This window comes from Cotesia glomerata, linkage group LG2, assembly GCF_020080835.1.
Source record: "Cotesia glomerata isolate CgM1 linkage group LG2, MPM_Cglom_v2.3, whole genome shotgun sequence".
Classification (NCBI taxonomy): Eukaryota; Metazoa; Arthropoda; class Insecta; order Hymenoptera; family Braconidae; genus Cotesia; species Cotesia glomerata.
The window spans coordinates 16,152,217-16,166,191 of NC_058159.1; the positions used below are offsets into that span (position 1 = coordinate 16,152,217).

At 38.4% G+C, this 13,975-nt stretch overlaps 3 protein-coding genes and 1 long non-coding RNA gene across 4 annotated transcripts; 1 reads left to right on the forward strand and 3 right to left on the reverse strand.

The window, feature by feature from the left end:
* Positions 1-4,335: 4,335 nt before the first annotated feature.
* On the reverse strand, positions 4,336-5,196 carry LOC123258974. The gene has a single exon (XM_044719230.1). It carries the CDS (start codon positions 5,194-5,196, stop codon positions 4,336-4,338), a length of 861 nt encoding a protein of 286 aa, XP_044575165.1.
* Positions 5,197-6,515: 1,319 nt separating this feature from the next.
* LOC123258975 lies at positions 6,516-7,400 on the reverse strand. The gene has a single exon (XM_044719231.1). The coding sequence runs from the start codon at positions 7,398-7,400 to the stop codon at positions 6,516-6,518; it is 885 nt and encodes a 294-aa protein (XP_044575166.1).
* A 9-nt stretch (positions 7,401-7,409) lies between these two features.
* On the reverse strand, positions 7,410-9,598 carry LOC123258976. The gene is made up of 2 exons (XM_044719233.1): positions 8,314-9,598; positions 7,410-8,239 (listed from the first exon to the last, which is right to left on the reverse strand). The coding sequence occupies exons 1-2, from the start codon at positions 9,596-9,598 to the stop codon at positions 7,410-7,412; spliced, it is 2,115 nt and encodes a 704-aa protein (XP_044575168.1).
* Positions 9,599-11,552: 1,954 nt separating this feature from the next.
* On the forward strand, positions 11,553-12,150 carry LOC123258899. Its single transcript, XR_006508160.1, has 2 exons — positions 11,553-11,727; positions 11,867-12,150. It is a non-coding gene; the product is annotated as an uncharacterized LOC123258899 (long non-coding RNA).
* Positions 12,151-13,975: the final 1,825 nt, after the last annotated feature.

Consider the following 13,975-nt stretch of genomic DNA (forward strand, 5'->3'; position numbering starts at 1 on the left):
TTACAACGTTAACTTTACTACAATTTTCAGTCATTAGCTCGCAAATAAATCGTAAACCATTTTCACAACTAATAATTTAATTCTCAAAAAAATCTAAACTAGAAACCGATGCTTGAATTTATTCCAAATAATCCACGAGTTTAATACTCAACATTAAATAAATTTTTAGGAACAATATCGACGCATAAATTTATTTCAATTCAACTCGTAATTTATTTCTTAAATTTTGAATAAATTCTTAAGAATATTTCTTTATAAAATTCTAACTAATTTTCTGGGACTTAATTCACGCCGTTAAATATTTTTATAAATAATTCCAATAAAATAATACTTTTAATTTTCAATAGTTCAATATATAAAATGATCACGGGGAATTTTTCGATTTATAAATAATTAATAAAACAATTTTTTTCAATGTAAAATAAATTCACGAAAAATTATCCACGGGTAATTCGATCCCAATGGCGTCGAAACTCAATAACCGATTCTCAATAAATAAAATATTTTTAAATAATTAAATAATTTTCGACAACAAATTATATTAATAAATGATAATTCAATTATTAAAAATTGTAATGATAGTCCAATTGTTACTTTTATATTTTCTGCGTAATAAAACTCACAAGGAATTTGTGTGCTCAAAATGGATGCCGTTGTTCGTAACTGCGTAGCAAATATGACCTCGGGTATGCGACCGACACTTGACCGGTCGTGAGCCGCCGATTGGAATAATTCTCGATATTCAGAAATTAAATTAATGTTTTATTAATGAAGTAAATTTATTCAAACCAATCTTAAGATGTTAATAATTATGAACTGGCCAAATTAATAAATTAATTACTCACGACTTCTAAACCCAAGAAGTCTAGAACATTCTTAGGGTATAAGATCCCCAAGAAGAATGCTCACAATGCTAACGAATAAGATTTAATTACAATTAATTAATTAATTATTAATTAATTACGCGGCAAGGGTCAAATCTCAACTAAGCTGGTTTCTAAGACCAGCTTGGGATTCGAATTCACGCTTGGAAGTTTATTAAATAAAATTATTAAATTAAAAAAAATTATTTTTTTTGTATTGTGCTTGATTTTTAGTTCATCTCGTGATGTATTTTTATCGATTATGTACTAAATAAAAAAAAAAATTCATCGAATTTTAATTTAAATAGTAAAAGGTCGCTCGAAAAAATCTAAACTAATGCACTAATAAATTGAAAAAAATTATAAGCAACCTTTCAAAATTTAAATTTTGAACTGAAATTTTCAGAATCTCCTTTTTCTATAGTCTATAAAATTATACCGTAACGATAAAAAAAATTGAAAAATAAAATTCGATTTTTGACGATTTTTGAAATTTTAAAAAATTTGGACCTCTTAAAAATTTTTAACTTCCCGCTAAAAATCTCAGATTTTCAAAAATCGGGAAGTTATTGTTTTTACCCCGTTTGGCAAAAATCGAGTTTTCATCAGATCTCGACGTTTGAAGGTCACAGGAAGCTTCCCTGACTACCCCCGCGATGTTGTCACTATGTCTGTATGTATGTATGTGTGTGTGTGTGTGTGTGTGTGTGTGTGTGTGTGTGTGTGTGTGTGTGTGTGTGTGTGACTATGTGACTCGCTTATAACTTTTGAACGGTTGAACCGATTTCATCGCGGTTGGTGCCATTCGAAAGGGCTACGCTGAACTTAGATTTCCTGAGAATTTGAACCGATTCGGACCGATAGATTTTAAGAAATCTTGAAAAATCTTAAAAAAAATAAGAAAAAAATCATTTTTGAAAGTAGTTTTTTTGGAATATCTTTTAAACGGCTCTATCGATCAACTTCAAAAACTAATCCGCCCTTAAGCTTGTAAAACCACGCCGATCGGCGTCAACCCGATCAAAATCGGTTGATTCGTTCGAGAGATAGCGTGAACGAAAGAAAACCGAAAAAAGTGTTTTTTTCACATAACTTCGTCATTTCTTCTCGGATCACTTTTGATGACATAGCATAATTTATAGAGCTTAAAAAACCGCGTCGATTGCCGCCAAAAACGTAGAAATCGGTTAATTAGTTCAAAAGATATCGTCAATAAAAGATTTGAAAACAAGTGTTTTTTTAAAATCACTGCGACATTTTTAACTTCCCACTAACAAAATCGAAGATTTTCAAAAATTAGGAAGTTATTGTTTTCACCCTGTTTTTTTTTTTCTTTACTCACGTCTTAACGATAATAATTTTTTGAATGAGCTTGGATAGCTCAAAATGACACGAAAATTATATTTATGAGCTCGAAAAGCGCAAAAAGTAATAAGTGCAATTTTAAGCGCTTAAGTATGGAATTAGCGGGAAGTTGCCGGGATGGCCGTTAGGGTCAATCGTTTTCCAAATTTTTTTTAAGCTGTCTTTTGGAGAGGGCTCTTAAAACATCAAAAACTAACATTTTTTCACTCGAGACTAAAAAAAAAAAAATAGTCGGTTTTTTTGGGTCACCCTAATATATATACAGAGTGTCCCAGAAGTAACGGACGCCATTGTAGCATCTGATAAACAAAATAATTCTGAGACGAAAAGTCCTTAGCCATTTTTTAATCAGACGCATAGATAATTAATTATTAATTAAAATAACGTCCTTTTATGCGTTAGAGAGAGAGAGCACTAGTGTCAAGTCAAGTGCGTTCCAACGAAGACGCTTGAACGTGTGAATGTGTAAGTAAATATGTGTGAATACGTTAGCTATAGAAACTAGTTAGTCATACAGTTAGTAGTGTCTTTGTTTGGCACATACTTGACTGGACACTGGCGCTCTCTCTCTAACAAATAAAGAGACGTTATTTTTAATTAATAATTAATTATCTATGCGGTTAATGGAAAAATGGCTAAGGACTTCTCGTCTCAGAATTATTTTTTTCGTCAGACGCGACAATGGCGTCCGTGACTTTTGGGACACTATATATATATATATGGAAATACATTTTGATTTCAAATTTTATCGATTGATTGCTGGGACAGTAGGAATTTATAATCATACTTTTTTTAAGAAAGAATAGCTAAATCATTAATAACTGAAATAGCTAATATATATTGTAATGATCATGAAGTATGAACTCCATTATATCATAACACAGCTAAATATAACATAAATATTATTAACAGGCGAGACCATCTTTTTCTCGCTTTGCTTTCACGGAGTTCAACGAAACTATCTCTGTCGCACTCCCAACAGCCGATCAATTGCAGTTTCGATTGATTTCACGAAACGAATGAAATTTAAAAAAAAAACGCTTTGTGGTGAAATAGTTTATTAAATTATTTATTATCTCTGAAAACGTTTTTTCAAAATTTCCATTCATTTCGCTAAATCGATTGAAACTGCAATCACTGATCTCGCCTGTTAATTTGATATTGTTAAATGATTATACTGATGTTAATGATTGAAATTAAAATGGTAAATTGTGTCTGATGTATCTTCTCTAAAATTTCACAACGATATCGTTAAATTATTATAACAAACGGTCGATTAAAGTTAATTCTTAATGAAATGAATAATAATAAATATATTTTTCAATACCACTTAATTTGTAATGAATTTCTTAATAACAAAGATTGAAAATATTCATTTTTATATTTATAAGCACAAATAAATTTATTCATTAACTTATCGATCTTAATTTTCAGTCAAATTAATATAATAATATTGTTGTTTATATTCCCAATGTGAATAATTACAGAAAGAGCGGAAAAGCGGGGATCAGGTTTAGGTCTGGATATCTCAATTAAAACGCGTAAATTATTATAAAAAATAACACTAGGAATTTATTTACATTAAATACACTCAATATTTAATATAGTTAATTGCGGATTGTTAAGATAAAAGCGGATTTGTAAATTACAGCGTGGTTTTCAAAGCGGAGCCGGTCGACACGTGGTTGAACACTTTGCCGGCACTGAAAAAGCGGTGAAATAAATGCACTGTTAACACAAATTACCTATAACAAACTAAAGCGAATTATTAGCGGTTAATTTAAGCAGTTTAAATTATAAAATTAGCGAAATGCGGTTTATTAACAAAAAGCGAAAGTAAAGAAAAACTAATGGCGACTTGATGCAGCGAAAGCGTAGAAGCGAAAGATAATAACAATAGTCCGTCTTCTTCCTCGTTGAGTTGGGGAAGAAGGCTATTGCGCATGTCTAGTGGCAGCGATCAGCCAATATAGCGGTCGATTCATGACGTGATCGAGAGGCTGATTTTCTATTGGCGGTTCGATTTTTGCGGGAACTAGCGGTGGACAGGTGCGTCTCTTGAATTTGGGTGTCCCCCAGGAGCGAGTTAATCGCTACTGGGCCTTGTTCACCGAACATTCTCCCCCGGGTTGGCGGCTGCGTCGACAAGATCATCTTCTTCATGCGTTAGCGGCAGGACACAGAGCTTTGTAATTGGACGTACCAGCTCTGTGTTAACTGTCTTAACAGTTACTACGCGGATTTGTCCATCTTCACCTGGATGGACAGCAATTACTTTGGCTAATGGCCACTTGGTTGGCGGGAGATCCTCAGTGGTGATCAGTACTACTGAACCCACCTTGATCTGGTTGCGTCGATGATGCCACTTTGAAATGGCCTGGTAGCGGTGGATGCAGTCCTGGTAGTAGCGTTTCCAGAAATGTTGAACCATTTGCTGGACTTGTTCCCAGTGCGAGAGCCGAGCAGGTTGTAAATCTGTCAGCGATGGCTCTGGGATAGCGGTCAGTGACTGTCCGATTAAGAAGTGACCTGGAGTCAGTACAGCCAGGTCAGCAGGATCTTCATTCAGCGGTGTGAGCGGTCTGGAATTCAATATGGCTTCAATTTGAGCCAGTAGCGTTGAATATTGCTCAAGCGTCAACAGCGAGTCTCCGATTGTTCTTCGAAAGTGAAATTTGATAGATTTCACAGCGGCTTCCCATTTTCCTCCAAAATGTGGAGCTCCAGGCGGATTGAATTTCCAGTTCGTGCCATCTTGAGCGATCAAGGTTGATAATTCTCGTAATGTGCGGGATCCTGCAGCGAATAGTCGTTTCAACTCTTTATCTGCTCCTACAAAATTGGTTCCACAGTCTGAATATAGCGTGTGGCAGATACCTCGGCGACTAGTGAAGCGGCGATAAGCGGCGATGAAAGCGGCAGCAGTGTAGTCAGTTACTAGCTCTAAATGTACAGCTGAACTGAACATGCATACAAAGACTGCAATCCAGCCTTTGTATGTTTTTGCTCCACGTCCTTGAAACGTTTTCAGCGTGATAGGTCCAGCGTAGTCGAGTCCTGTATGCAAGAAGGCTCAAGTTGGCTGTACTCGTGCGGCGGGTAGTTGACCCATCAACTGTTGAGCGCGTTCTCCACGGTGTCTCGTGCAGATAACGCAGCGTAAAATAAATGATCTGACTGGAACACGGCCTCCAATGATCCAGACACTCTTGCGTAAGTCAGCGAGCGTAAGCTGAGTACCTCCGTGAAGCGTTTTGCGGTGTGAATCATCAATCAAAATTGATGTAAGCGGTGATTGTTGCGGTAGAATCGCTGGATGCCTCTCTTCTGGGTCCATGCGTTTTTCAAGCGGCCACCGACTCTCAGGACTCCCTGATGGTCGATGAACGGAGTCAGCTTAGTGATGCTGTTATTTTTAGGCAGACCATCACCATCTTGTAGCGTGTGAATCTCTCTAGCGAAGTATTGTCCTTGAGTGAACTTAATCAAGGTCAATTTAGCGCGCTCCAGGTCTGATGGAGTAAGCGGGTAGGCCAGCGAAGATTGTGGAACTCTTTTAAAGCGGTCGATGGCACGATGCCAGATGCTAAGCTTCCGTAGCAGTGGAAACAGCTGCGTGTAATGCAACAGTAATTGTTGGAGCAGGCAATTTTCTGCTTTCCAAGTTACTAATGTCAGACCTTGGCGTTCTTCTCGATGCGTTGCGTTGTCGGTTGGAGGCTCCAGAGTGAGCCAAGAGGATTCTGGTTCATGAAGCCAAGTTGGTCCATGCCACCAGAGAGCGTGTTGTTTCAGTTTTAGCGTAGGTATACCTCTTGAAGCGCAGTCAGCGGGGTTTTGTTTTCCTGGAATAAATTTCCAGAAGACATCTCGAAGCGTTTCTTGGATTTTTCCCACTCTATTGCGGACGAATGTCTTCCAGCGGATTGCTGGACTTTTAATCCATGCGAGAGTCACGGCGGAGTCAGTCCAGAGATTGATCCTGACATTTTCAAGCGACTGAACTTCTTTGACATGAAGTATCAGTTGTGTTAGCAACCATGCGGCAGATAATTCCAAGCGTGGGATTGTCATGGTCGTCAGCGGTGCTACTTGCGTTTTTCAACACAGAAGTGAGACCTTTGTGTTCCCATCAGCGTCAGTGACTCTCAAATAAACAGCGGCAGCCATAGCGTTTTGCGAAGCGTCTGAGAACCCGTGCAATTCCATAGTTGCTCCAGGTGCTATATTATTCCAGCGTGGAATGCGGATGGATTCGATGTTTCGAAGATCCTCGCGGTATCTAGTCTATTTGTGAATGAGTGATGGTGACGATTGTTCATCCCATGACACTCTATCTAGCCACAGATCTTGCATAAAGATCTTGGCTTTGACGACTATTGGTGTGAGAAGTCCTAGCGGGTCATACAGCTTAGCGATTTCAGACAAAATAGCTCTTTTTGTCTTGGGCGTCTCTGGCGGTAGCGTGTACTTGAACTGGAGAGTGTCAGTGCGTGAATTCCAGTACATGCCCAGGACTTTTACTGCTGCATCACTGATTTCATTAAGCGGTGTATCCAGCTGCTTTTCTGGAGCGACTTCAGCGAGTAACCGTGGGCTATTGCTAGCCCATTTGGCAAGCGGGAAGCAGCCTGCTGCACACAGAGCTTTTGTTTGTACTGCAGCCTTGATAGCGTCTTCTTCGTTGTCTGCTCCACCGTAGATGTCATCTACGTAGCGTGTTTTCAACATTGGAGCAACAGCTAGCGGAAAGCGGTGTCCTTCATCCTTTACTAGTTGGATAAGCACACGTACTGCGTCAAAAAGTGCACTAGCGGTTCCGTATGTGACTGTCTTGAGACAGTAAGCGTCTATTAAGTCATTCTCATCTATCCAGAGAATGCACTGAAGCGGCCAATCAAGCGAGTCGACCTCAATCTGTCTGAACATCTTGGTGATGTCAGTAGCGAATAGAATCCTGCTGCAACGGATTCTCAACATCACATCAAAAATCTCAATTTGCGTTTTGGGTCCTGCGTGGAGAATGTCGTTCAATGAAATTCCTATAGATGTTGCACAGGAACCATTGAACACTGTGCAGAGCTTCGTAGTGGCACTATCAAGCTTCAATACCCCATGTTGAGGCAAGAAGTAAGCATTTACGGGCAATTCGTTGACTGGTACTCGTACCATGTGTCCTAGTTAAATGTATTCTGCCATGAATGCACGATACATGTCAGAATATTCTCTTTCTCGCGACAAGCGAGTTATTAATCTGCGGAGTGACCGCATAGCTGCGTTGATAGAGTCGCCAAGTTGACTCTCAAGGGCCTTAAGCGGTAATCTCACTACGTAGCGTCCATCAGGCTGTCGATAATGCGTTTGACGAAAGTGAATTTCACATTCGTCTTCTTCAGCGGTGTTGAGCGGTGAATTTCCTGATGGAACTTCTTCCTGTTCCCAAAACTTAGCGATAGCGTCTTGTAATTCAGTATCTACTGACGCATGTAGTGCTGCGTGTGATGTTGAAGCGTGTTTAGCGGTGACAGCTCCATAGACAATCCAACCAAGCGTGGTGGATTGTGCAATAGGAGCATTGCGAGGTCCTCGTTGAATCTCTGCGTTCATGATCTGTGCGGCTGGTGATGCACCTAGAATAATATCTACAGGGCGTGGCTGTAGATACTGCGGGTCAGCGAGCTTGAGATTCTTAAGATGCGGCCATTTCGGATCAGCGATCACGAACGATGGAAGATCTACCGTCAGTGTTGGTAGAATATGCATGCTGACATGCATTGATGCGGTCGTACACAGCGAACGAAGCTCAATTGTGCTCACACCTAGTGAGCTTCCTGCGGAGACATTGCCAATGCCCTTGAGCATGACCATGTCACGCTGTAGCGGTTGTCCAAGCTTCTTGAAGAGCGACTGTCTCATAAATGAGAGCTCTGAACCTTGATCAATCAACACTCTGGCGGTGATTGGATTACCATGATGCGGGCGTACCTGGACTAAGGCGGTAGCTAGCAATACTGGCGGAAAGCGGATCTGAAATAACCAACAGTTAATGTTGAATTATAAGCGGTCTAATGGAACGGTTAGTTACCTTGTGCGTTGTCTGCAAGTGTCTGTGGTGCAGATTTAGGCGGTGTATCTCGATGGATGGAAGTATGATGACGTTGACTGCACTTCCTGCATCCTTGAGCGGTCTTACAATCAGCGACGCGATGCTGGCCCAAGCAATTGTAGCACAGGCGGTATTTTTCGACTATGTCGATTCGTTCCTCCAAAGTAGTGGCCTTAAAGATTGGACAGAACAGCATGTAATGTTCCTCAGGGCACAGCGGGCAATTTCTTCTGGGCTTTGCTTTGTATTGAGTAGCGGTGTAAGAGGATGTTGTCTTCTGAGGTTTATTACTGCGTGAGCCTCCGGATTTATGACCTTCAGATTGCTTCTTGGGTTCCGAAGCGAGTTCCAAGTTCTCCCAAGCCCTGACTTTGGACTTGAGAAACTCGTGGAGCTGAACGTAAGTCGGCATGTTATCAGTAAGATCCAGGCTGGTCTCCCAATCTTCTCTAACGGCGGGCGGCAAGCGGCGTAGCGTCAGGTGTATGATTATCAGGTCCCAGTGATCTACTGGAACTCCTTTGGCCTTGATGGAATCCAGAGCCTTTTGGTTGGATAGTAACAAGGAATCCAATTTAGCGGCTGATCTAGCGGGAACAGACTCACCAACCAGCAGGTCTTCAAGATGTGATGATACAACGCGGCGAGGATTGGAATAGCGGCTTTTCAAAAGGTTCCATGCGGGCTCAAACGACTCATCAGTGGATGACATGTTTCCAATAAGCTGGTGTGCTTCATCTTTGGTGAATGTCTTCAAATAATGCATCTTCTGGCTGTTTTTCAGAAGTACATTGTCAATAACAATATCAGAGAAGAGCTGACTAAATGATCCCCAGCGCTTAAAGTCCCCAGAGAAGCTCTGGAGCTTAATTTTTAGGAGTCCAGTACCCGATGAGCCTCCCATGAAGGCGGTGCTGTGCATAGCCAGGTTTTGTTGTGTTTGTGCGGCTTCTCTGGCATCAATCTCCTGCTGAATGACGTCTTTGCGGGTGGCTATGCGGGTCTCCAAGATTGCATAGGTGGCGTGAGCGTTAGTATAATGATTCCCGACGTGGTACTCGTGTTCAAGTACTTCCGGGTACGTCTCAAAGATCAGCGAGTTCAAGTTAGTGATGTCCAGCCAAATCTTGGAGCTTTGTGTTGCCACTGACTCAATAGCGGTGATCGTAAGCGAGTTAAGCTCCTCATTAGTTAAGCGATCCACTATGGCATACAAAGCATCCAGGTACTGCTTTTGCATAGCAATAGCAGTTTCAAACTGCATTGCGGTGTTTAATGTAGGACCGAGATCGAGTTTTCAGTCAATTAAAGCGGAAAGTTCAGCGTACCGGTGTACGAATGACTATCAGGAGCAGCACCCGATGTGCTCTGCGATGCTCCTGACACTCGACCTTTCCTAGCGGTATTACACTTCACTTAACACAGCACAATTTTTAAGCGGAATAATAAATTAATTTAATTGAGATAGAGCCAGCCTGATCTGGCTCGAGGGACCAATGAATAATTACAGAAAGAGCGGAAAAGCGGGGATCAGGTTTAGGTCTGGATATCTCAATTAAAACGCGTAAATTATTATAAAAAATAACACTAGGAATTTATTTACATTAAATACACTCAATATTTAATATAGTTAATAGCGGATTGTTAAGATAAAAGCGGATTTGTAAATTACAGCGTGGTTTTCAAAGCGAAGCCGGTTGACACGTGGTTGAACACTTTGCCGGCACTGAAAAAGCGGTGAAATAAATGCACTGTTAACACAAATTAAACTGTTTACACAGTTTAAATTATAAAATTAGCGAAATGCGGTTTATTAACAAAAAGCGAAAGTAAAGAAAAACTAATGGCGACTTGATGCAGCGAAAGCGTAGAAGCGAAAGATAATAACAATAGTCCGTCTTCTTCCTCGTTGAGTTGGGGAAGAAGGCTATTGCGCATGTCTAGTGGGAGCGATCAGCCAATAAAGCGGTCGATTCATGACGTGATCGAGAGGCTGATTTTCTATTGGCGGTTCGATTTTTGCGGAAACTAGCGGTGGACAGGTGCGTCTCTTGAATTTGGGTGTCCCCCAGGAGCGAGTTAATCGCTACTGGGCCTTGTTCACCGAACACAATGAATATCCCGTGTAAAAAATATCAGAAATTCCAGCGGTGAGTCTGAGGAAATCCTAAAGAATTCATATTTGTTGCCGATAGGGATTCCAGATGAATCGTGGATGAAAACATGATAGATGATTGCGTCATTATGGATATTAGAAACTTCAGTGCAAACGTAATATTACAAAAACAGATACAAATTTAAATGGTTCAACACGTATTGAATTCTTGGAAAAGTCTTATCAAGATCTGGTAAAAAATTTTATTAATAGCAGAATAATTAATGCATAGATTAAACAAAAGTGAATTCATATGTTATTTTACATGAATTTACCAGGTTAACCTAATGACATCAGGATGAACTTTTAATAGTCAACACAGGGTTAATTTATGTGAAAGACTGTATGGAATTTGAGTGAAGTCTTCTAGCAAAATTAAGAAAAATTTTCCTACTTTTATGTTTTACGAATAATTCTTTAAATTTCCATGCTGACTTCCGCCGGAATTCCTCCGTAATTAATCCATTTGTCTGGAAAAAATCTAAGGACACCCGGATGAACTCATAACAGTCAGCACAGGGTAAATTCATGTGAAAGACCGTATAAAATTTGAGTTAAACTTTTAAAAAACTGAAGCAAAATTTTCCTATTGTCTGGTTTTAAGAATAATTCCTTAAATGTTTCTGTGAATTTCCGCAAGATATCAGCAGGAAATGCACCGGACCAATTTATTCCAGTAAAAAGTTGAATGAAACCATGATCTGACCAGTTTTGGCGCAATGAGTAAAATGTGTAAGAAATTTATATTAAATTTATAAATTAATATAAATTTATATTAAATTCATAAGAAATTTTGATTTAAATTTAGGAAAAAGGGATGAAAAAAATAAAAAAAGAATTGAAAAATGCCTTTTTTTTTAAATAACTTGATAACGGTAGGAAATAGAAAAAAAAGTTTCAAGTAAAAGTTGTAGAGAAAAAAATTCTATACAAGAAAGCTTCTTTCCATTTTTTTGTTATCTGATTTAGTTTAGCTGCAAAAAATTGTCACGGGGCTCCGTCATTATCCGTTGAAGGTCCTCACCCTAGCCGCGGTTAGTTATCGACGGATCACTAGGCGCTGTGGTCTAGGATGCTCGCGCAGTAACAATAAAAATTAACATAAGTTCCGGGGCCTAGAAAATAAGCGTTCCGCGGGTGGGGATAATTCCACACCAGGGGCAAGTGAAGTTGGCGCACCGAAAAGCGACATTGTGAAGCCGGAGCCCGAGACACCAGCACGAGATCTTGGAAAACAGGTAATTATTTATTTTCCTCTGAGTTTCTTGTGGAACCTTCAGAGCGATTAATTGAACATTTATAATTGATATTCATTGCTAGGCATTTAGCCAGCCGAAATATCCTCCAATAATTATTCTAACTATCCTGAATTTCCAGATTTAATTTACCGTTGACTAAATCCCGAGCTACGACGCAATTAACCAGATCCGAGATACCTGATAGAGCTGTGTAATTTGACGGACAAAATTTGCCTAGACCGAAGGCCACAGAAACGACAACGGAAGCCGAATTAAAAGAAAAGAAATCGCCAAAAATTTCTCAGGTACAGAAAATTTAACCTCGGTAAATTATTGCGTCGCTCCCGGAAATTCTAGGCACAGGCCAGGTTCCGTCTTCCAATCACCCTACTTGATTAATTAATTAATTATCCGAATTCAAATAAAATATCTAAATTATAAGTCGAAGTTAAAATTAGTTAAAATGAAATTTAAATAAATAGAAAATTTGACAAGTCGAAAAATTTCAAAATTAAAAATAAAAGAGGTTAAAATTAAAATTAATATTTCTATAAAATTGGTCAAATAAGTTCAAGTTAAAATTTATAAAATCAGAAAGTTCAATATCGACAAATTTGAGTTAAATTGCGTCATTCATCTGAGCGAAATTCTGTCGATTAAATTTATTATAAATTATAAATTAAAATAAAACTAAAGGGAATTAAAATTAGAGATTTATCCGAGTTAGATTAAAATTGATTAATAAAATCAACAATTAAAAATAAATTAAAATTTAAAATGAAAATTATTCATTAAAATTAACTTTGGGAAAATATCAAAAATTTTTAAATAAAATAAAATTCTTTAATTTAGAAAATTACAATTGTCAAGCAGTAAATTAATTTATAAAAAAATTACAAGCGTAAAATTGTCAATAGATCAAAATTGTTCAAAAACTTCGATAAATAAAATTGTCAAATTCCAGTATGATAAGTTTCAAAAATAATTAACATAAAAATTTAGCCTTGGAAAAATTTAGCCAAGTTGACGACTAAGTCTCAAATTCTTACTGGAATTCAAAATAGACATAAGCCGATTATTCAGGCAGTTTGAATTCGAGTAAATTTTAATTAATCTAAAATTTTGGTTGAATAAAACGTTGCTGTGATATTAATAACTAAGCGACCAAAATTAAATAAAATTATTTATCGAAGTCAAGTTAGGGACCGGGAAAATTGATTCCCAGGAAGTTATGTTGAAAAAAGTATTTAAGAATTTTAAAAATGATTGTTAATTAGAGTCAAGAGTGTGTTTGGATGAAATTATTATATTGTGTGTGTGTGTGTGTGTGTGTGGAAAATTAAATTTACATTATATACTCCTCGTTCACGGGCTGTCGAGGAGGTTAGTATTAGCAGGTTGTCGACTAGTGTCATGGTATCCTCCTCTGTCCTAGTCGACTTCAGGTTCCTTAGTCCCGTAGTGAGGGTCCGGGTGACAGCGAAAGGGCTAAGGACGGTTTGAACCTTGGGCAGGGGTCCGGGCGACCACCCAAGGTCAAATCTAGAGTCTTAGAGCGTGAGGGTCCTGTGGACAGCGCGACTTACGTAGAAACTGCGGTATAGACGCTCCATATGAGGGTACCGTCAGGAATAAGCAACTATGATAAAAACTATGATATAGACGCTCCTTATGAGGGTATCGTAGGAATAAGAAACTATGATAGAAACTACAGTATAGACGCTCCTTCAGAGGGTACTGTTAGGATTAAGAAAATTTTTCGGGTATGTGAGTGTGTGTGAGAATTAAAATAGAATTTAATTATGTAAAATTAAGAAAATAAATTCATGATCAATGTCAAATCTACTTGTTATTATTTATGTCAAATTTTTATGATTTCTCTCGACCCTGTGATATCTCTCTTGCTTGGACCGGTTCTGGAAACCGTGATAAAAATTCCAGTGGCGCCCTTAATTATTAAATTTAAATAAAGGGGTGACCAAGGGACGGTACTAACCCGTTACAAAATAAAAATTAAATTTGCTCTGTAGTTAATTATAAAAACTTACCAGAATTATTACGGCCCTGTACCACGCAGGGCGTGCATCACATTAATATGTACTAACACTACTACATATGTTTTCCCCTCTACAAATCATACAGCTGACTGAAAGTTGCAATAGCGTAATGCGTGCAACTGCGATAGACAATTAACCTACAACTTACTCGTATTTTTTTAACTCGAAATGTCTAATTTAAATTATTTAAT